The 25,213-nt window shown below is 37.1% G+C and overlaps 1 protein-coding gene across 1 annotated transcript; it reads left to right on the top strand.

Moving 5' to 3' along the window:
* Nucleotides 1-9,691: 9,691 nt before the first annotated feature.
* On the top strand, nt 9,692-10,621 carry LOC118857765 (olfactory receptor 14A2-like). Its single transcript, XM_036768290.1, has one exon. It carries the CDS (start codon nt 9,692-9,694, stop codon nt 10,619-10,621), a length of 930 nt encoding a protein of 309 aa, XP_036624185.1.
* Nucleotides 10,622-25,213: the final 14,592 nt, after the last annotated feature.

Below are 25,213 nucleotides of genomic sequence, written 5' to 3'. Positions count from 1 at the left end.
AATTGAGTTTTGACTTCTGGATGTTGGCATAATAAAAAAGTGCTGGCTCTTGACTAGGAATAGAAGTTCATAAGAACATATATGCTCATTAAAATTGCTTTAACGGATAAAAAGATGATAGAAAGTTTAAGTATTCACATGCACCAAGATAAATGGCATGGTTTGTAGCTAAAATGAAAGAAGGATAGCAGCTGGAAAGGCTTTCAGAAGGTCACAATACAGGTTCCAAGAAAGGACCAGAAATAAAATCCATGGGCTAAAACATCCATATGCGAATTCCACATTTAGGTGACAAACAAGATGATTTAGAGGACATGATTCAAGAAGCAAATATGACCTCATTAGTATCACTGAATCTTTGTGTCATTTAACCCCGTGACTTAAATAATGCTATCAATGAGACTACTACTATAGTGCTACTAAAAGTAGCAGGAGAGCAAAAAAAAAAAATAATGAAGAGTTGTAAGGGAAGATTATAAACTCTACTCATTACGTGCTATACTAATGGGAGGGTATCCTAGAAACATCAGAACAAGAATGGTAAAGAGCATTTAAGTGAAGATAAATGGAAGTACTAAGAGAAATTGTGTGCAGAATTGGGTACAAATGACCTAAACATGAAGAGAAAAGAAATGAGTAAATCTCTGATGGCTAAAAGTGAAGAAAAGTTAAGAAGGCTCTTTATGAGAGTAAAAGAGATCGTAAAAGCTGGCTTGAAGCCTAACATCAAAAAAATATAAGATATTTGAACTGGAACCATCACTTCTTGGCGAATAGAGGGAGAAGAAATGGTAGCAGTGTCAGATTTTATATTCTTGGGCTCAAAATTAAAAGACGCTTGGTCCTTGGAAGGTAAACTGTGGCAAATTGGGACAACACACTAGAAAGGAAATACATCACCTTGCCAACAAAACTCCATATAGTCAAGTCAGTGTGATCCAGTGGCAATGTAGGGCTATGTTAGTTAGACTATAAGGAAAGCTTAGCAACACAGAACTGATGTTTTCAAATTACGGTGCTTAAGAAGACTTTTGAGAGTCCTTTAGACAGCAAGATCAAGTCAGTCAATACTGAAAGAAATTCATTTGGGCTATTCACTGGAAGGTCAAATAGTGAAGCTGAAGCTTAAATACTTTGGCCACATAATGAGAAGACAGACCTCATTGGAAAAGACCCTGGTGTTGGGAAAAATTGAAGGCAAAAGGAAAAGGAAAGGGCAGAGAATGAATTAGTATCATGGAAACAATGAATATTAACATGGAAAGAATTCAAGAGATAGTAAAGGATAGAAGAGACTGGGATATTTTGGTTCATGGGGTGTTGAAGAGTCGGAAAGGACTAAATGACAGAACAAAATTAGGAATTCAAGAAAATGATCAGAAACCTGGCACAGAGACATGATATAGTGACGGGGAGACTTTAAGTATTAAGACATCTCTAAAGCTCTCTCGCTCTCTCTCTCTCTCTCTCTCTCTCTCTCTCTGTCTGTCTGTCTGTCTCAGAAAAGTGAATATCTTCATAACTTCTTTTTACATCTCAATAAATGCTTAGAATATATCAGGCACTATGGTGGGTGCTAGAAACAGACATACGATATTTGTGCCAGATTGTTAAATGACACCCCCTTTCTTATAACAAACGGAGAATTAGAAAAGATAATGGTTGTAATGAGGTATGCTGCTTTTTTCTGAGAGATACAGAAGAATATCTTTTGTTGTTTGGAAAAGGGGTACTATACTGATTTATATTACTTTGTGGAATATGAAAGTTTTTCTGAATTAAAAAAAATAGTTTTAAATGTGATCAGATTGTTACTGGTATGGGTATGTTGTTATCAATATAGGTCATAGGATCTAGGTATCATAGAGTCCTTAAGTGCCCTCATTTCCCAAGAGCCACGCTAACAAGCTGGCTACAGGTTTTAGGATTTGAGCTGCTCAGGGACTATAGGACCCTTAACACTAAATAACTATAGAAACACTCAGGAGATCTCCACTTCTATCAACCTCAGAGACCCCAGGAAATTTAGAGGGCTTGAATCTCCAAAGGAAAATAAAATGATGTAAGAACATAGCAAATATATCAACCACAAAGAAAGAATGGAACTAGATAGTAAGAAACTTGATTCCCTAAAACATTTTAAATACTACAGTTGAAGTAGAAAAGTGATAAGTATACCTAAGAAGACATCAGTACTTCCCTCCTCAGTATACTTACTGTAACTGAGAATCTAGCGAGATCCTACCAGGACCAGAAATCAGAAGAATAGGGAATGAAGTTTTTGTCGACTACACTTTTATCCGTTGAGTATATGAATATCCTTCACTTTCAAAAGCTTACTCCATCTCTACACAAGCCTGAAGGTGCCTGAATGGGGAACAGATAGTCTCATGCCAAGCAATGGATTGAAGAAATGAATGGAATGAGGTATAAGTTTCTACCTTTTGTTATCAAAGTATAGATACATCAGTGACTTTGTGCCCAATATTAGATAAAACTGCTTCAAAACCCATCTCAAATGTCCAGAAATATTAAAAACTATGTCAGCAAATGGAGAGAGATTGTGACAACTTGCATCTGTGATTGTAACCCGGTTCTTGGGTATGAAAATCAAACCAAGCAGGGAAAAATTAAAGAGATTTTGAAGATTGCTTTATGTAAGCTCCTACACCTTTATAGTCTTAACTAAGTTTTAGCACCCAGGCCACTCGTTGCTCCCTTATATCTATATCTATATATATATATCTATATATATAGATATATATATATATAGATATATATATATCTTTATATTTAAAGAATATAATTTATATTTAAAAAATAAAGCATATAAATAAAAAGAATATAATTTACATTAAAATATATTTAAAGAATATAAAGATGTAGGAGCTTACCTAAAGAAATCTTCACATTCTCTCTAATTTTTGCCACTCTTGGCTTGATTTTTATAAGAGACCAAGCACCCAGGTCACTCATGTTTCTCCCTTGCTGTCTAGTGAGTATTCAATTTAGTCTCCACTCCCTGAAAATTATCATTCTATGAACTCAGGACTGACTTTCTTTGTGGTGTAGCCACTTCCAAAATCACATATACCTTTTCTCTATAACATTCAAGCAAAATACTCTTTCCAGTACCTGATCTCAGCTAAGTGTTGAAAAAAAAAAGAGCACAACCAATAAAATTATCTTTTTATTGGTAAAATTCAGGAAGCACAAAAAGTGAAGTTGAGCACTTCAGGCAATCTTAGGCCATACATTGGGGTACAATGGTCTTTCCATTGCTGAATGGCTAACCACAAATCAATCAATCAGCAAGCATTTGCTAAGGTCCTAAAGCAAATCAATCACTGTGTCGAGGGCTAGGGATTCAAACATAGATGGGTAAATAGTCCTTAACTTCAGCCTTTTGAATAGGCAGGGCAAAAGCACAGAGACGAGAGATGGAATACTGTATAAGAGAAAAGAAAAGAAGATAGGTGGTGCAGCGGATGGAGCACTGGGCTGCGAATCATGAAAAACCATCTTTGTGAGTTCAGATATGGCCTCAGACACTTAGTACCTCTGTGACCTTAGGCAAGTCACTTAACCCTATTTGCTTCAGTTCCTTGCCTGTAAAATGAACTGGACATGGAAACAATAAACCACCCCATGTTTTTGCCAAGAAAACCTTAAATGGGGTCATGAAGAGTCAAATATGATTAAAACAACTGAACAAAAATATAATGAAAGGTAAGAAGGTTATTTTGACTGGACATTAGATTAGATTAAAGTAGAGAAGATGAACGTGCACTGTGGCTGGAAATAATATTGGGCCCTCTTTCAGAAAGCATTTAAAAATCAAAAACAAGAGTTAATATTTGATTCTATGAGAATTAGTGGGCCCTCTGGGATTCATGAGTAGGGAAGTGGCATGCTTAATTTTGTGCTTTAGGAAAACCGGTTTGGCAGATGTGTGATGAATAGATTGATGAGGGGAAAGACTTGGGACAGGGACACCAATTAGGAAGATACTATACTATTCTATATAATAAGTGGCAAAGGTCTGAACTAGAGTGGTAGCTGAGTAAATGAAGTTAAAGGGACAAATATCAGAAAAATTGCGGTGATAGAACACTGTATAAACTGATTAAATGTGGGGAAATGGGGTAAGAGTGACATGAAAAGGATAGCAGTGAAGTTGTGAATTTGGGGACTGAATGGATGGTGGTACTCTTAAAAAAATGAGGAAGTTGAGAAGAAGGGATCTGCGTGGAATGAGGAAAATATTGGGTGGGTTTGGGCCATGTTAAGTTTGAGATCGCTAAAGGACATCTGCTTTAGAATGTCCAATACATGATGCAATGATAAAGCTTAAGAGAGAGAGAGACAAGTGGAGGAAATATAGCTATGGGACTCATCATCATAGGGAATATGAACAAACCCATGTGAAATAATAAAGTCACTGAGAGAGCATGAAGGAAAGGATAGAAGAAAGCCTAAAACAAAACCTTGGCATAAACCTACTTAGAGGGCATGATGGGATAGTGATGATGCACCAAGAGAAACTAAGAATTAGTTGTCAGATAGGTATTAGGACAACCAAGAGAGAGAAGAGTAACAAAAATCCAGAGAGGAGACACTATAAAGGATAAGAGAGTGCTCAAGAGAGTCAAATATTACACAGACGTCAAGAAGAATGAGTTTTATTTAAAAAAATCTATCAGACATAAATATTAACAAATTGTTGTGGACTTTGAAAATGATAGTTTCAGTTTACTCATGACGTTATATGTCAGATTAAAGGGGGTTTATAAGAATGAGAGAAGAGAGAGGAGAGATAAAAATATGGAGTGCATTTTTAAGACTTTTACTGTGTATAGAAATATTATAGAGCCTATTGGGGTGTTTTTAAGGATAAGGGAAATTTTAGGACCCAGAAAAGGAATGAGAGTTAGAGAAAGACCAAATATTAGAGGTAGAGAAGAGACTGATAATAGAGAAAAAACCTTTAAAATGGGATGGAATCAAGGGTGTGCATAGAGGATTTTACTCTTGTCAAGAGCAGAGCAACTTTAAATCTTCATCAGAGACTAGAGTAAAGCAGGAGAGAATGGGGCAAGATGTCAATTAATTTTGAGTTAAAAGAAAGGGGAAATAACTTCCAACCATAATGGTCTCTATTTTCTGAACAAAGTTTGATATGAAGTCTTCACTTGTGCAAATGTTTGGAGGAAAGGTATGAGAGATAGAAGGAGAGAAGATGAGTTTGGGGAGCAGCCAAGAGGACCAGTTGCAATTATATGGCATAAATTGGTAGTGAACTCAGTCAGTAGAGTTTTGTGACTTTGCCCAGCTCTATCCAGCAGTACTTGAGTAAAATTATAAGAGGTGGGTGGCTAAAGTAACCAAGGGTTAGGCCCTGGCAAGTTATAATCTTGCAATAAAACAAAGTAGTAAGTGATACAAGAGGAGAGATAAATATCCAGTTAAACTGGAGAATTATTAGGACACAATCAGGAAGGGAAGAAAGTAAAATCAGATTAAGCATGATTGTCAAGCAAATTGTTAAGAGGTGCAGGAACTGGAAGTCCTAGTAAAAATAAAAAATAAGCCTAAGAAGAATAATGCATGGGAAACCATGGGCATTTCAGTAAAAGTACTTGTACTTTGAAATTATACCTCTTGAAATCAATATTTGAATTCCAAAAGGATGTCATATTAAGAAAATAGACAATCCATCTTCCTTGCCTTGATCATCACTGTTTCTGTGTTGATGCTCATAACACAGTTGGATTACCTCGCCTTGTAACCTTAATAGTTATGCCTTTTGAAATCCTACCCAAACTCTAAGAACTTCCATACAAATTCCATTAAGAAAAACCTGCCCCTTGATTTTGCCAGTCAGAAATAAGCTCTCTATCTCACAACTCTCTGAGCTCTTTTTTCTCCTCCCATGCATTTATCCCATTCTACTTTCAATTGTATTCATTTGCATGTATTATTTGTTACCCTGAAAGATTGGAAATATCTTGAAGCCTAGAGATGATTCACATTTTTAAACTATCCAGGTTTAGAAGAAAGGCTGGTACACAGCAAACCCTTGACAAATGCCTTGTGAAATGTGATGGTGGATCCATCCTTTCTAATTCCTTTACCTCATGCCCAAATAGAGATGTCTATTAATGTATTACCTTATAGACAAAAAGAACACATGCAAGAGGTATAGGTTGTGAAATAACTCATGCGTATATGAGGATATGTATGTTTGAGCTCCAGAGGTGTTGTAATGGGAGCAAGGTGAATCAAAATCTGGTATTTGGAGGTAGAAGGAGCAGTTTTTCCACATGCCATATTCTTCAAACCAGAGGAGATTCAACCCGTAAGAGAATGCTTTGGGAATTATTTTTCCATTTGAGGATCAATTTGCATTTCAACAAGGCTGGACTAGATTAGTGGTAAACAACAGAGAGTTTCAAACTGAAAAGGCCATGAGGAAGTCTAACTTACAACACTGCATTCATCTGCATGACATTTCTAGTCTATTGGGCTAATTATAGTGTCAAAATGTCTTGGATAGTGAACCACTACAGGGCAGTGGACATAATTTAAAATTACTATATAATCTATATCACTCTCGGTCTTAAAGGATGGGAAGACCATAATTTTTTATGAGCAACATGTTCATACAGACCTTAGTATGCCTCAGCTAAGTAACCTAGAGGAGCTTTAAATACAGCCTTGGAAGGAGGAAACCTGGGTTAACATCTTGTTTGTGACACTCCATGGATAACCGCTGAAAAGTCATTTAACTTTTCTAAGCTCCAGTGTCTTGTATATAAACTAGTAATACTACTACTAGAATTGTCTGCCCAAAAAGAGGGCTTATAATGAAAGTACTTCATGATAATGAAAATCATCCACTGAGAGAGATACAGCTATTGTTATCAACTTTTTAAAGCCAAGGTTCCAAGATGATCTGAGATGTAGAAAAGTCTTAAAAATCATCTACTTCAGGGTTCTTAGCCCTTTTTTGCTTCATGAGCCCCTGAGGAAATCAGGTGAAGCCTATGGACAAATTTCTGAGACTCATTTGTTTAAAAGGTATTAAAAATATGTATCATTAAAATGGAAACAAAATACAGGGAAATATATTTATCAAAATATTTAGGTCCATTAACTTCAGGTCAAAATCATCTGAACTAGTTCCATCACTTCATTTTAAATATAGGAAAATTAAGACAGAAGGACTGTCATTTGCCCAGGGTCAGAAGGCGAGCCTGAACCAAAGCCACCTGACATGTCATTCTTGTCATTTGGCATCTGTTTCTTTTCTCCATGCAGACAGTAGAGAAAATCCTCTATCCCTAGAACATGGCCACTCTCACTGCGGTGACAAGATTCCTCCTCATGGGTTCTTCCAACATCTGGGAGCTACAGGTCTTACATGCCATCCTCTTCTTATTGATCTACCTGGTGCCTCTGATGGGTAACACTCATTTTCACCCTCATCTCTCTTGAAGGGAAACTCCATAGCTCTATGTACTTCTTACAGAAAAACTTGTCCTTTTTAGACCTGCATCATTTCTATCATGGTCATCAAATCAATGACAAACTCTAAGTCAAAGCTTCCCCTTCTCTTTTGGGGGAGTTGTGTCACAGCTCTTTTCAATGATGTTATTTGCAGCATTAGACTTTTTCATCCTCACACTGATGCCCTATGACCACCATGTGGCCATCTGTCAGTCCCTGCACTGTGAACTTATGACCAGAGGTGCTTGTGTGAAGATGGCAGCTGTTTCCTGGCTTAATGGAGGTTTGTTTGGGGCCCCATCAGCTAGTACATTCACTTTGCCCTTTTGTGGCTCCAAAGAGATGCACAAATTCTTCTGTGATGTCCCTGCCTTACTCAGGATCTCCTGCTCTGAGACACACTTTGCAATCAATGTCACTCTGGCTTTTGGGTTTCATTTAGGGATCTTCTATTCTATTTATGTCACAATCTCTTACAGCCACATTATCTCAACTGTACTGAAGATTCCAGCCACAGAGGGTAGGTCAAAATACTTTTCCACTTGCCTGCCCCCCTCATCATTCTCATGGTGTTTATCACAACAGGTGTCATTACTTATCTAAAGCCACCCCAGAAATCTGACTCAGTTCTACATTACATATGTGATCTATACAGGTCTACAACAGACCTTTGTATAGAGCAGATGATAAAAATTTTTTTAAAAAGTATTAGGGAAACATGTTTATCAATAATTCCTTTGTCTTATGTACAAAGCCCAGGACTGTTTCTATTTTTAAAGAGAATAGAGGGTCCTTCAGGCATGCCTTTGTATTTTAACTTATGAGTTTATAAGAACAGATAATAATAAAAGCTAACATTTAAATAACATTTACCATGTACCATTTACTCTCTTAGAGATTTATAATTATTATTTGATTTGATCCTCACAACAACCCTGGGAGGTAGGTGTTATTAGTATTCTTGTTTTACAAATGAGGAAACAGAAGCAAGTAGAAGTTAAGTGATTTATCCAGAGTCCCAGAGCTAGTAAGTGTCTGAGCCTGGATTTAGACTTGGGTCTTCCTAACTACAGGTCTGGCACTCTATCCACTGCTTTACCTACCTGCCTGGAGATAGATGGGTACTTTAACTCAAGCAAGATAAATCAGACTCCAGAGGGGCAGTCATTCTCCATTCCGCCCTCATCATACAAAGAGAGTAGAACAGACTCACCACAATAAAGATGATTTAAGAATTAGTTCTCCAGTGGACAATGGATTTGCATTTCAAGATGGCTGTTCTCAGTTACTGGTGGCTTAGTCTTTAGTAAGGGAGAATATAAAATTAAGATGACTCATGTTGGTGCCAAGTCCATGGTACTGACTTCCTTTGCAGGACAATTTTATTATCCTAAGGTAATATGACACTGATTTCATTGGGTTACCATCTTGAGCAGAAGACATTTAAATTATTAAAGTATCAAATATCACTAACATTCTTGAAAAATTGGCAGGAGGCCATTTGTTCATGAAGAGAAATCTCAGGTTCGTTGCACTACAGGAACCTGGAGTAGCTTTCAAACGAGCTTAGGAATCAAAAGCCCAGGGTTAGCAATCAGGTTCTGTCAATTCTTCTATGACCACTAACTTCACTGAGATGTCATATCTTATGTTCAAAATTGTACAGTATTTCTTGACTCAACTAGGTCACAAAGTTCTTGTGATAAAAGTGCTGTATAACCCTTGAGATACAATGCTATTATTATCATCTTTTTCAAGCTGTGGATACTGTTTCTAGAAACACAGACCCTTTGGAATGTAGAAGAGACCTTAAAAATCATTTAGTTCAGGAATTCTTAAACCGTCTTGTGTCCTGAGCTGCTTCTGGTGAAGCCCACCACAACCTCTTCAGAATAGCATATTTAAATGTATAAATTAAAATACAGAGATTTCAAAAGAAATCACCTGTGATGAAATATAGTTATCAAAACATGTTTTTCAAAAGTTCCTGGATTTAAGGTTCAGGCTCTGATATAATTTCATCTCTTCATTTAGCAAATGACCAAACCAAAGCACTGTGATTTTTACAAAGTGACAAAGTAGATGTAAACCAAACTCTCTTGACACCCAGCAGACTGAGTGTTCTCATCAGTTGATAACCACTTCTTTTTTCTATTCAGACAAACAAGAGAACTCCCTGAGCATGGCCAACCTCACCATGGTGACAGGATTCCTCCTGATGGGCTTTTCCAACACCTGGGAGCTGCAGGTCCTACATGCCATGCTCTTCTTACTTATCTACCTGGTGGCTCTGATGGTCAACCTGCTCATTTTAACCCTCATCTCTCTTGAAGAGCATCTCCACTCCCCCATGTACTTCTTCCTGAAGAACCTGTCCTTTTTAGATCTTTGCTTTATTTCTACCACACTCCCTAAATCTATCACAAATTCCTTGTGTGGTAGCCGTTCCATTTCTTTCATAGGGTGTGTATTACAGCTCTTTTTAGTAATTTTCTTTGCAGCATCTGAGCTTTTTCTCCTCACAGTGATGTCCTATGACCGCTATGTGGCCATCTGTCAGCCCCTTCACTATGAAGTCATCATGACCAGAAGGACTTGTGTGAAGATGGCAACTGTTTCCTGGCTCAGTGGAGGTTTGTTGGGGGCTTTATATTCAGGTAGTACATTCACTTTGCCCTTCTGTGGCTCCAAAGAGATCTCTCAGTTCTTCTGTGATGTCCCTTCATTACTTAGGCTCTCCTGCTCTGATATACATATTGGAGTAGATGTGACTTTGGCTATTGGGGTTGCTTTAGGGATTCTCTGCTTTATTTCCATAGCTGTCTCTTATGGCCCCATATTCTCAACTGTGCTGAAGATTCCAACCACAGAGGGTAGGTCAAAAGCCTTCTCCACTTGCCTGCCCCATCTCATTGTTCTCATAGTTTTTATCACAACAGTTGTCAGTGCTTATCTTAAGCCACACCAGGAATCTTACTCAGTTCTAGATCTGTTGTTATCTATATTCTATACAGTGGTACCCCCAACCCTGAACCCTGTCATCTATAGCCTGAGGAACAAGGACATCAAGACTTCTCTAAAGAAGCTAATAGCTAGAAAACACCCCTTATAGGGATTAATGCTAGGGTATTTTTCACGATTGTATGATTGCATGACTTAAAAAGTAAGAAAAGGAACTCAGTTGAGGCCTTTATGTGCTTATTGACTTAAACTCTTTCCTTGTTTGTCCATGTCAAAGTAATTCGTCAGGAAATGCTATCTCTTCAAGATTGTTAATAAATTATTTTCAAAATATATACACTCTAAGCAATGTTCTTTTGACTATTATAAATCCCCAAATTAACTACAAAGGACATATGAAGAAAAGTGCTATCTGCATCCAGACAAAGAAGTGTAAATATAAGTATATATAGAATAATTTTGCATATATATATATATATATATATATATAAAAATGTGTGTGTGTGTTTGCTTATATACACACTTATGTGTGTTTAATGATGACCATCTCTAGGGCAGGGGAGGTCTTAGGGAAGAAAAACAGAAAACTCTTAATAAATGTTTGTTCAATTGAATTGAAGTACGATAGCCCAAGACAAAATAACACAATATATCAACTGCCCTCCAAATTTGCACCAACGGAAATAAGAACACCCTCCATAAGTAGAAGCAAAGTTACCAACAAAACCTTACCTTCTCTTATACTCCTCAAGAGGATCCTTTCAATTTGGTCACCTTTCTAAAATTATTTTTCAAAATAAGAATGAGTAATGGACAGAAAGAGAAATGTCATTTAACATAACCAAAAAATAGATCAAATGTCTATGAATTAATTTACCAAGATACATGTGGGACATGTATAAACAAACTTCATGGGGGAAAAAGATTAAGAAAAACAAATTCAGACCTAAATAATTATAGAGGTTAGTGGGGTACTTGACGTGGAGTCAGAACACCTCATTGGGAATCCTGTCTCAGATCCTTGCCAGCTGTGTGTCTTTGGGAAAATCACTTAATCCCTATTTGTTTGAGTTTTCTTCTCTATACGATCTACATTACAGAGTTAGTGTGATGATCACATAAATTAATATTTATAAAGAACTTTGCAAATTTTGAAGTGTTATATAAATTCTATTATTCAATGCTCATGATCCATTAAGTGGGATGTGTTAATATGGTAAATGATGACAACACTACTCAAATTAACCTACACATTAAAAACATCTAAATCAAAATACAAATAAGATATCATAGATGATCTGAACATCATACAAGAAAAACAAGGGTTAAGAACAAAATCCTCCTACACAAATAAGGCAATAACAATATGAAGAAAACTATGAAATGGAAAAAAATCCTTGTGTTAAATATCTCTGATAAAAGCCTGAAATCCAAAATATAGAGAAAACTGACAAATATTATGATGAGGGAACAACTGATAAAGCATCAAAGGTTATTAAAAATTACCTTAAAAATAAATACCAACTATCAACATTCGAAAAGATATATTTGAAATGTCTAATATCCAGAGAAATGAAAAGTCAGCCAACTCTTTTCTGCTACCGCATACCTTTCAAATTTCAAAACATGTTAAGAGATAAAAGTCAAACTTAAGGAGGCCTAGGAAAACAGGCATACTGATTCATATCTCCAGGATCTCTGAATTGGCCCGAAAATTTTAAAAGGAAACTTAAAACTGTAGAAGAAAAGTAACAAAATTGTTCTCACTCTGGTTAGTGACAGGAAGAAAAAACCTCTGTGTACAAAATTAATCATTAGCACTATGAGGAACATAGAAAAATTTTGGCGGGGGTGGGTCAGGGCAATTGGGGTTAAGTGACTTGCCCAAGGTCACACACCTAGTACATATGTCAAGTGTCTGAGGCCAGATTTGAACTCAGTTCCTCCTAACTCCAGGGCCAGTGTTCTATTCACTGTGCCACCTAGCTGCCCCAGGAAAAAAAAATTTTAAAACTATGTATTCAAGTAATAGGTAATACAAAGATTATTACATATGTATATAATATAATTATTATAAAAATGTGATTATATAATATAACATATAAAGTATAATATATAATGTATATATAACATAATATGTAACACTCTATTACTAGAGTTGTAAGCCACTAGCAATAAAAAAACTAGAGACATCAAAGAAATACGGAAATACTTGTATGAAATACAGCAGTGTGGACAACGCTGCAATTTTGCAATGACTTACACTGACTGTACATTGTATTGATGCCGAATGAAATGAATGCTGTCTATATTTCAAATTCAGGCTGCTATGGCTTTTATAAACGATGTTCAGAAGGTATCTGAGGCCCTTCCTGGATAAGGAACAGAGCACAGACCAGGAAAGTAGTGACTACACCTCTCCCTGAACCACATTTTGGAAGCATTGACAACTTCCAGAGGACCAGAACTAGCTCTGAAAACACCAGCGCAAAAAGCCTTAAGTTTAAGACAGTGCTCTTCCCCAACACACACACACACACACACACACACACACACACAAAATCAAGAAATAGGGTGAAAAGACACGACAAAACAACAAAAAAAACTGACCATAAAAATCAACTAGGTTGATAGGAAAGATTAAGACATGGAATTCCAATTGCCCAGAATAATCGAAATTTAAAATACTCTTAGCATCAAAACCAATCACAGTGAAGAGCAAATATGGATATAGGATTTTAAATAACATACTCAGAAGTCTAAAATGCACTAATCAATTTCAGACAATTCATGTATTAGGACATAACAGGCACACTTATATATCTTTCCAATGGCTTTCTGTTTTATTAATCAGAAATAAGAGAAATGATATGAACTTGACAATATGCTCCAATATGCTCAGTAGTTTATAAAACTAGATAGGAAGCCATGTTTAAGTATCACACCTAAATTTTGTAGCTAAAGCAAAGGCTACCCATGTGAGGAGAATATGTAGCTAATTCAACAATTATCCTGTTCAAAACTGTAGCTAGGAAATTAATTAAATTAATTTCTAGCCTTTGAATGGAGTTGTTAATGATGGGAAGGAGATGACTGAGCTTATAGTTTAGTATTGTGAAATTCAAATGCTTACAGAACATAATCACAATTTCATGATTAGTAACATTTAACAAAGGACAACATCTTAACCAAAACAATATTTTGAAAATAAAATATATGTGTAAATAGACTAATACCAGTAGGATGCTGTATTTATTTTAGTTCTTGTTTAGTCATGTATGTCACATCTATCTCATTGTAACCCTATTTAGGGCTTTCTTGGCTAAAATTCTGAAGTGTCTTGCCATTTCCTTCTCCAGTTCCTTTTAAAGAGGAAGGAACTGAGGCAAACAGGGATAAGTGACTTGCCCAGGGTCACACAGCTAATGTGTCTGAGGCCAGATTTGAACTCAGGATGATGATTCTTACTGACTTCAGGCCTGGAATTCAATCCACTGCACCACATAGCCACTCTTTGCTGAAGTCAGGGACGAATTAAGATTATAAAACATAAAATAAATTTATCAACATGTTTTAAAAAATTGTGGATCTCATGGTCCAATCCCATAGTCTCTGGTCTTAGGTCCAATCCACTCATTAACAAGTAAGAAAGTTGAGGTAGACAAAAGGATTGTTCTTTGCCCAAGGTGACTCAATGAGCTTAAAATAAGTTCTAACACCCATCATACTGAGTGTTCCTCTCATCATTTGGCAGTTGCGTGTTTTATCTTTGAAGATAGTAAAGAGAATGCTCTAAGTATGGCCAACCTCACTATGATGACAGGATTCTTCCTCATGCCCAACACCTGGGAACTACAGGTCTTACAGACCACATTGTTCTTACTGATGTACCTGGTGGTTCTGTTTGGTAGCATATCATTTTTATCTGCATCTCTCTAGAGGGGCATCTCCATACCTCCATATGCTTCTGTCCAAAGAACCTGTCCTTTTTAAACAGCTACCTTCTTTCAGTCACCGTCCCTGAATTTGCTGCAAAATCCCTGAATCACTTCTCCTTCTCCTAAATAAAATACTAGCAAATAGATTATAGTAATATATCATAAAGATAATATACCATGGGGAGTGGAGCCAAAATGGCGGCTGGAAAGCAGGGATGTGCCTAAAGCTCTCCCCCAGGTCCTTCCAAACACCTATAAAAAATGGCTCTGAACAAATTCTAGAGCTGCAGAACCCACGAAATAGCAGAGTGAAGCAGGGCTCCAGCCCAGGACAGCCTGGAATGGGAATGGTCTATCACATGGAGCTGGAAGCAGAGAAGAGCCCAGCGTGGGCCACACCAGGACCAACCAGACCATGAGCCAGGGGGAACAGGCTGTAGGGCCCTGAATCCTTGAGCTGTAGCAGTTAACAGACTTTTGAACCCACAAACACCAAAGACTACAGAGAAGGTTACTGGGAAAAACTGTGGGGACAGGGTGAAAGGAGTTCACGGCTGGCCACCAGCCCAGGGGGAGGCAGAGGTGGTGCAACTCTGAGACTGCTTCCAGAGCTACAGTTGTAGCTGCTCCCAGGCCCACCAGGTGGCAGTAATTAAGTGGGAGATTAGAGCAGGTGTACAAAGCCTGCTTTGCCCTGCCTGGATCTGGGTCACAATACTGGTTGGCAGGTCTGGGGGGAGAAGGAGCACTGGTGTAGCAGAGCTTGCTGTGCAGAAGTAGCTCTGAAAACAGCAGTGCAGCCCCTCAAGCTTGGGACAAAGTTATACCTGACTAAAAGTTCAAGGGTCAAGTAGTTGGCTGGGAACATGAACAGGCAGCAAAAACAGACTCAGATTCAGACTCAGATGTTGGAATCTTTTTTTGTGACAGGACCAAAAAGTACAGCCATAAGAAGGCAATAAAGTCAAAAGGCTACATCAAAAGCCTCCAAGAAAAATATGAACTGATTTCAGGCCATGGAAGAACTCAAAAAGGATTTGGAAAAGCAAGTAAGAGAAGTAGAGGAAAAATTGGGAAGAGAAATGAGAGTGATGTTAGAAAACCATGAAAAACAAGTCAATGACTTGCTAAAGGAGACCCAAAAAATACTGAAGAAAATAACACCTTAAAAAATAGACTAACTCAAATGGCAAAAGAGCTCCAAAAAGCCAATGAGAAGAATGCCTTGAAAGGCAGAATTAGCCAAATGGAAAAGGAGGTCTAAAAGACCACTGAAGAAAATACTACCTTAAAAATTAGATTGGAGCAAGTGGAAGCTAGTGACTTTATGAAAAATCAAGATATTATAAAACAGAACCAAAGGAATGAAAAAAAATGGAAGACAATGTGAAGTATCTCATTGGAAAAAGCACTGACCTGGAAAATAGATCCAGGAGAGACAATTTAAAAATTATTGGACTACCTGAAAACCATGATCAAAAAAAGAGCCTAGATATCATCTTTCAAGAAATTGTCAAAGAAAATTGCCCTGATATTCTAGAGTCAGAGGGTAAAATAGAAATTGAAAGAATCCACTGATCACCTCCTGAAAAAGATCCCAAAAAGAAAACACCTAGGAATATAATTGCCAAATTCCAGAGCTCCCAGATCAAGGAGAAAATACTGCAAGCAGCCAGAAAGAAACAATTTGAGTATTGTGGAAACACAATCAGAATAACAAGATCTAGCAGCTTCTACATTAAGGGATAGAAGGGACTGGAATATGATATTCCGGAGGTCAATGGAGCTAGCATTAAAACCAAGAATCACCTACCCAGAAAAAGTGACTATAATGCTTAAAGGCAAAATAGAGGACTTTCAAGCTTTCTCAGTGAAAAGACCAGAGCTGAATAGAAAATTTGACTTTCAAACACAAGAATCAAGAGAAGCATGCAAAGGTAAACAAGAAAGAGAGATCATAATGGGTTACTAAAGTTGAACTGTTTTGTTTATATTCCTACATGGAAAGATGATGTGTGTAATTCATGAGACCTCAGTATTAGGGTAGCTGAAGAGAATAGATAGATAGATAGATAGATAGATAGATAGATAGATAGACAGACAGACAGACAGACAGACAGACAAAGGGCACAGGGTGAGTTGAATATAAAGGGATGATATCTAAAAAAATAAAATCAAATTAAGGGATGAGAGAGAAATATATTGAGAGAGGGAGAAAGGGAGAGATAGAATGGGGTAAATTATCTCACAAAAAAAGTGGCAAAAAAGCAGTTCTGTTGGAAGGGAAGAGGAGGCAGGCGAGGGGGAATAAGTGAATCTTGCTTTCATCAGATTTGACTTGAGGAGGGAATAACATACACACTCAATTGGATATCTTACCCCACAGGAAAGAAGGAGGAAGGGGATTAAAAGGGGGGGGATGATAGAAGGGAGGGCAGATAGGGTGACAAGGTGATCAAAAGCAAACACTTTTGAAAAGGGACAGGGTCAAGGGAGAATTAATACAGGGAGACAGGACAGGAGGGAGCAAAATATAGTTAGTCTTTCACAACATGAGTATTGTGTAAGGGTTTTGCATATTGATACACGTGTGACCTATATTGAATTGCTTGCCTTCTTAGGCAGGGTGGGTGGGGAGGGAAGAGGGAAGAGAATTTTGAACTCAAAGTTTTAAAAGCAGATGTTCAAAAAAAAGACAATATACCATGACTACGTGGGATTTATACCAGGAATGCAGGGCTGCTTTAATATTTTTAAATATTTTTAAAACTCTCAGCATAATTGAACATATCAATAAGAAAAGCTATAAAATCATATTATTATCTCAATAGGTAAAGAAAAATCTTTTGATAAAATACAACACTCATTCCTATTAAAAACACTGGAAAGAATAGGAATTGATGGAACTTTTCTTAAAATCATTAGTATCTATCTCAAACCAAAACCAAGTATTACCTTTAATGGGTACAAACTTGAAGCCTTCCCAATAAAAAGTGGAGATATGTATTATCACCAGCATTATTCAAGATTGAACTAGAAATGTTAGCTAGAGCAATAAGAAAAGAAAAATAAATTGAAGGAATAAAAATGGGCAATGAGGAAACAGAACTATTACTCTTTGCATATTGTATGATGACATACTAAGAAATCCTAGAGAATAAACTAAAAAAAAAAGTTGAAACAACTAATGACTAAAGCAATGTTACAAGATATAAAATAAATTCACAGAAATCGTCAGCATTTCTATGTATTATCGACAAAGCCCTGTGGCAAGAGATAGAAAGAGAAATACCATTTAAAATAACTGCAGACAATATAAAGTATTTGGAAGTCTACCGGTAAGACACACCCAGGGATTAGTTCATAGAACTCAATTACAAAACACTTTTCAAAGCTAATAAAGGCAGATCTAAACAAATGGAGAAATATTAAATGCTCAACAGAAAGCAAAGACAATTTAATAAAAATAGTAACTCTACCTAAGGTAATTTACTTATTCAGTGCCATATGAAACAATCTACCAGAGATTTATTTTATAGAGGTAGAAAAATAGCAACAAAACTCATCTGGAAGAACAAAAGGTGAAAATAACAAGGGAATCAACGAAAAAAATGTGGGAGGGCAACCTAACAGTTTCAGGTTTCAAACTATATTACAAAAATGGTAATCATCAAATAATCTAATACTGGCTGAGAAATAGAGTGGTGGATCAGTGGAACAGATTAGGTACACAATACACAGAAGTAAATGACCACAGTAGTCTAGTGTTTAGTAAACCCAAAGATCCAAGCTTTCTGGGTAAGAAGGCAACTCAAAATTGCTGGGAAAACTGAAAAGTAGTTTGGCAGAAACTAGGGATTGACCAATATCTCACACTACATACCAAGATAAGGTCAAAATGCATAAACGATTTAGACACAAAGGGTGACATCACAAATAAATTAGGGGAATATGGGAAAATGTACCAGTTAGATTTATCACTAAAAGAAGAGTTTATGACCAAGAAAATAGAAAGGATTATTAGAAATAGAACAGATCATTTTTGATGATGTGAAATTAAAAGTGGTTTTTGCATGAACAAAACTAATGCAGTCAAAATTAGAAGGAAAACAGAAAATTAGGGAAAATATTTGCACCAAGTTTCTCTGATAAAGGCCTCATTTCTCAAATATATAGGGAAATTGGGCCAAATATGTAAAAAAGAGAGAGAATCACCAGTTGATAAATATTCAAACAATATGAATAAGCCATTTTCAGAAGAAATCTAAGCTAGCAATAGTCACAAGAAAAAATGTTCTAAATCTCTACTGATTAGAAAAATGCAAATTAAAACTACTCTGAGATACCACCTCACACCTATTAGATTGACTAACATGGCATTTACTCAAGGTTGTTAGGAAACTCAGTAAGAGTCAGAGGAGGTAGAAAAAGTGGAGGCAATTATGGTTCTGTTCAGGGATACATAAGTAGCCAAACTTCTTACCAACATCAGAGGATTTTGTTTTTTCTTGGGACAGGCGCATGAAGACACACCAGAAAATTGCCAACACTTGTCAAAATGAGAATAACTCCCAATTCTTTACAACCCTCATGGACACAGGTAATATTGTCAGAAGGAATCTAGAAAGTGTTGTCATGAAACACTTAGAGAATAGGTGGTATTTTCTCCATGAAGAAAAGAAAAAAATGAATTTGGGTAATAAAAAGCTATCTAAGAAGATGATAAAAGAAAATTGGGTTTGGATTTCTGGATGTTGGCATAATACAAAGTAATGGCTCTTGTCTAGGAATAGAACTTCATAAGACCATATATGCTCATTAAAATCTTTAAAGTAAAAAAAAAAGATGATAGTTCATATTCACTATTCCTATCCACCAAGATAAATGACATAAAGTATGGCTAAAATGAAAAAAGGATGGCAGTTGAGAATCCTTTCAGAAGGCTCCGAAAAAGGTTCCAAAAAAGGACCAGAAATAAAATTCATGGGCTAAAAAAGTCCATATACAAATTCCAAATTTAGGTGACAAGCAAGAAGAATTAGAGGACATGATTCAAGAAGGAAATATAAACTCATGTGTATCACTGAATCTGTCATGAACCCCATGACCGGAACAATGCTATCAATGAGACTTTTACTATAGTCCTACTAAAAGGAGCAAGAGAGCAAAAAAAAAATGATGGAGAGTTGTAAGAGAGGATTATAAACTCTACTCATTATGAGCTATACTAATGGGAGGATATCCTAGAAACATCAGAACAAGAATGGTAAAGAGCATTTAAGTGGAAATTAATGAAGGCACTAAAAGCAACTGTGCACAGAGTATGGTACAAAAGACCTAAACATGAAGAGAAAAGCAATGAAGAATTCTCTGATGGCAGGAAGTGGAGAATTAAGAAGCCTCCTTGTGAGGGTAAAAGAGATCGCAAAAGCTGGCTTGAAGCCAACATCAAAAAAATTAAGATACTGTCCACTGGTTCCCTCACTTCTTGTCAAATAGAGGGAGAAGAAATGACAGCGTTGTCAGATTTTATATTCTTGGGCTCATAGATTACTATACACAGTGACTGAAGCCATGAAATTAAAAGACACCTGGTCCTTGGAAGGTAAGCAATGGCAAATTGAGATGAAGTACTAAAAAGCAAAGCTATTACCTTGCCAACAAAAGTCCACATAGTCAAGTAAGTGTTAGGTATGGCTATGTAAGTTTGACTAGAAGGAAAGCTGAGCTAAACACCACAGAATTAATGCTTTCAAATTGTGGGGAGACTTTATTAACATATCTCATAAGGTGCTTGCTCTCCCCCCCCTTTTCTCTTTCTCTCTCTCTGCTTCTCTGTCTGTCTCTCATTCTCTCTGCCTCTGTCTCTGTCTCTCTGTCTCTCTCTGTTTGTCTCTCTCTCGGAACTATGAATATCTTCATAACTTCTTTTTACATCTCAATAAATGCTTAGTATATATTAGACACTATGGTGGGTGCTAGGACCAGACAGACAATACATGTGCCAGAGTGTTAAATAACACCCCCATTGTTATTGCAAATGGAGAGTTATAAAAGGTATCATAGAGTCCTCAAGTGCCCCTCATTTCCCAAGGGCCATGGTAACAAGCTGGCTACAGGTTTTGGGACTTGAGCTCCTCAGGGACTGTAGGGTCCTTAACACTGAATAACTATACACTCAGTAGATCTCTAGTTCTATCATCCTCAAAGATTCCCAGCAGATTCAGAGAGCTTGAATCTCAAAAGTAAAAGAAAATGATGTAAGAATACAGCAAATATATCAACCTCAGAAAAAGAATGGAACTAGATATTAAGGAATGATTCCCTAAAAATACTTTAAATGCTACAGTTGAAGTGGAAAAGTGGTAAGCATAGCAAAGAAGACATCAGTGCTTCCAAGGAGCAAGTAAGTACTTACCGTGACTGAGAATAGAGTGGGATCCTACTAAGACCAGAAATCAGAAGAAAGAAAATGAAGTTTTGTCAAATGCACATTTTACCATTGGGTATATGAGTATCCTTCACTTTCAAAAGCTAACTCCATCTCTACACAAGCCTGTAAGTACCTGAATGGAGAACAGATAGTCTTACATCAAGCAAAGGACTGCAGAAGTGAATGGAATGAAGTATAAATTTCCACCTTTTTTGTTATCAAAATGTAGATACATCAGTGACTTTGGGCCTAAGATTAGAAAAAACTGTGACACAACTAAACTTAAGTGTCTACAAGTATTAAAAACTATATTAGCAAAGGAAGAGAGATTGTTACAACTTGCATCTATAATTGTAAATAGGTTCTTGGGTATGAAAATCCAGCCAAGCATGACAAAAATTAAAGAGAATGTGAAGATTACTTTAGGTAAGCTCCTACATCTTTATATCCTTTACTAGGTTTTAGCACCCAGGTCACCTATGTTGCTCCCTGCTACCCAATGGGCATTCAATTTAGTCTCCCCTCCCTGCAAATTATCATTCCATGAAATCAAAACTAACTTTCTTTATGTTGTAGCCAATTCCAAAATCACATATTCTTTCTCTATAATATTCAGGCAAAAGACTCTTTCCAGTACCTGATCTCAACTAACTGTTAAAAAAAAAAAGATCACATCCAATAAAACTCTCCCTTTAATGGTAAAATTCAGGAAGCACAAAACAGTGAAGTTGAGCACTTCAGGTAATCTTAGGCCATACATTTGGTTACAATGATTGTTCCAATGACTCATGATTTATGGTTTATAGACTAAGTGATCACTGTAAGCCTAACAAAAAAATCAACCAGCAAGCATTTACTAAGGTCCTAAAGCAGGCAAATCTCTGTACTAGGGGCTAAGGATTCAAAGATGGATTGGAAAACAGTCCTTAACTTCAGCCCTTGGAATAGGCAGGGCAAAAGCATGGAGATGAGAGATGGAACACTGTCTATGAGGAAAAAAGGTGGTGCAGTGGATGAAGCACTGGGCTGGGAATCAGGAAGAATCATCTTTGTGAGTTCAAATATGATCTCAGACACTTACTATCTTGGTGACCCTGGGCAAATCACTTAACCCTATTTTGCTTCAGTTCCTCATCTGTAAAAGGAGCTGGAGATGTAAATGTCAAACCACTCTAGTACTTTTGCCAAGAAAACCCCAAATGGGTTCATGAAAAGTTGAATACGATTGAAATGACTGAACAACAATATGAGGAAAAAGCAATAAGGTTATTTTGGATGAACATTAAATTGGATTAAGGTAGAGAAATTAACATACCCTATGGCTGGATATAAGGGTTGAAAATCCTCTTTCAGAAAGCATTTAAAAATCAAAATAAGGGTTTATATTTGATTCTATGAGAATTACTGCGCCTTCTGGGGTTTAATGAGTGGGGGAGTAACCCCCACTTTAAGAAAAACTAGTGTTTTAGGAAAATTAGTTTGGCAGACTATGATGGATGGATTGAAGAGGGGAGAGGCTTGGGACAGGGACAGCATTTAGGAAGATACTGCATTATTTCAGATAATACGTGACAAAGGTCTAAACTAGAGCAGTGGCTGAGTAAATGAAGTTAACGGGACAAATGTGGGAGACGTTGTAGTAATAGAAAGGACAATACATGAAAACTGATTAAATGTGTACAAACAGAGTAAGAGTGACCTGAAAAAGGATAGCAGTGAAGTTATGAATTTGGTGACTGAAAGGATGGTACTTTTAAAAAATAAGATAATTCAGAAGCAGGGGATCTTTGGGGAATGGGGAAAATAATAGGTGGGTTTGGGACATGCTGAGTTTGAGACAGCTAAAGGATATCCACTTTGGAATGTCCAATACATGATATAATGCTAAAGCTTAAAAGAGAGAGACTAGGGCAGGAAACAGAGCTTTGGGACCCATCATCATAGGGAACATGAACAAACCCATGTGAAATAATAAGGTCATTCAGAGAACATGAAGGGAAAGGATAGAAGATAGCCTAAAACAGAACCTTGGCATAAACCCAGTTAGAGGGCATGATGGAACAGGGATGATGCACCAAAAGAAACTAAGGATTAGTTATCAGATAGGTATTAGGACAACCAAGAGAGAGCAGAGTAACAAAAATCCAGACAGGAGACACTATAAAGGGTGAGAGAGTACTCAAGAGTGTCGAATATTACACAGAAGTCAAGAAGAATGAAGAAGTCAAGAAGAGGTTTTTTTTAAATCAGACATACACATTAATAAATTATTGTTGACTTTGAAAATGATAGTTTTAGTTGACTCATGAAGTCGTGTGTTAGATTAAAAGGGGTTTATAAGAATGAAAGAAGAGACAGTGGAGATAAAAAATATGGATAGCATTTTTCTAAGACTTTTACTCGGTATGGAAATATTAGAGCCTATTTAGGTGTTTTTAAGGTTAAGGGAAATTTTGAGACCCAGAAAAGCAATGAGTAGTTAGGGAAAGACTGAATATTAGAGGTAGAAAAGAGGCTGATAACAGAGGAAAAACCTTAAAAATGGGATGGAATAGAGGATTTTATTCTTGGCAAGAGAAGGGACATTTTAAATTTTCATCAGAGACTAGACTAAACAGGAGAGAATAGGACAAAATGTCGATTAGTTGTGAGTTGAAAAGAAAGGAGAAATAACTCTCAACCATAATGATCTCTATTTTCTGAATGAAGTATGACATGAAGTCTTCACTTGTGCAAATGTTTGGGAGGGAACACGTGGGAGATATAAGGAGAGAAGATAAGTTTGTGAGCAGCCAAGAGGAGCACTTGCAATTATATGGCATAAATTGGTAGTGAACTCAGTCAGTAGAGTGTTGTGACTTTGCCCAGCTCTATCCAGCACTATATGAGTAAAATTATAAGAGGTGGGTTGTTAGGGGCGCTCTGGACCTGGGCCTCCTGAAAGGGTAGTGAGACGCCAGGGAGTCTGGACCTGCTGACGCAGCAGTGCCTGTGTGGCTTCTGTTACGTCAGTACCGGGGCGGCTCCAACTGGAAGGGCTCCACCTTCGGGGAGGAACTGGGGAGGAGCTAACCCGAAACTCCCAATATAAGGAGCACCCCAGAGAGGGTCAGTGGGATTTTGTGTAAGATTTCTGGTACGCCATTGCAATAAAGCTGCTTGTCGCATTCCGGTAGCTGTCTGGTGATTCTCCTCTCGCATCCCCCGGGAGGAGCCGGAGACGTCCGAAGACCCGTGGGCAGGGTGAGTGTGAGGCGGTAGTCGGGGAGCACGGGGTGCTATTGTGGGGCACACCCGTCCGGCCGCCGACAGTGGGTGGCTAAAGTAACTAAAGGTTAGGCTTTGGCAAGTTATAATCTTGCAATAAAACAAAGTAGCAAGTGATTCAAGAAGAGAGATATCCAGTTAAACTGGTTAATTATTGGGACACAATCAGGAAAGGAAGAAAGTAAAATCAGATTAAGCATGATTGCCAAGCAAACTGTGGAGTAGTGTGGGAACTGGAGGCCCCAATAAAAATAAGGAATAGACTTTAGAAGAATATTGCATGGGAAAATATGGGCATTTTAGTAAAAGTACTTGTACTTCGATTGAAATTATACCTCTTGAAATCAATATTTGAATTCCAATAGTCCTTTATATTCAGAAAATAGACAGTCCCTTAATTACTTATTTGCATTCCAATAGGCCTTTATGTTCAGAAAATAGACAACCCCTTCTCATCACTGCTTCTGTGTTTATCCTCATACTAGACACGATGTATCTCCCCTTGCAACTTCAATATTTATGCCTTTTGAAATTGTACCAAAACACAAAAACTTACCTACCAATTCCATTAAGCATGAAGTTGTCCCTTGCTCTTGCCAGTCAGAAATAAGCTCTGTGTCTCACATCTCTCTGAGCTCTTTTTTCTCCTGCTTTATCTCATTCTACTTCGAATTATAGTCATTTACATATGTTACATGTTTCCCTGACAAATTGGAACCATCTTGAGGCCTAGAGATGATTCATATGTTTTAAACTATCCAGGTTTAGAACAGAGGCTTGTACAAAGCAAGCACTTGTTTATGAACAGCATGTGAAGGTATGCCTCAGCAAAGGAACCTAGTAGAACTTTCAAAAAACAGCCTTGAAACAGGAAACCTGGATTAACATCTTAGTTTTAAGACTCTTTGGATAATAATTGAAAAGTCACAACTTTTTTGAGTTCCATCGTCTTGTATATAAATTAGTAATAATACAACTGTCAACCTAAAAAGAGGTCTTATAATGAAAGTGCTTCATGATAATGAAAATCATCCACTGAGAGAGATATAGCTATTGTTATCAGCTTTTTCAACACAAGGATCTTTTTCAGAGATTCCTAGATAAT

Source organism: Trichosurus vulpecula, chromosome 7, assembly GCF_011100635.1.
Source record: "Trichosurus vulpecula isolate mTriVul1 chromosome 7, mTriVul1.pri, whole genome shotgun sequence".
NCBI classification, from domain to species: Eukaryota; Metazoa; Chordata; class Mammalia; order Diprotodontia; family Phalangeridae; genus Trichosurus; species Trichosurus vulpecula.
Note: the sequence above shows the minus strand (reverse complement) of the source record. Positions and strands in the feature narration are given on the sequence as shown.

Coding starts and splice junctions, on each gene's coding strand:
- LOC118857765 (XM_036768290.1), top strand. CDS start 9,692: ATGGCCAACCTCACCATGGTGACAGGATTCCTCCTGATGGGCTTTTCC.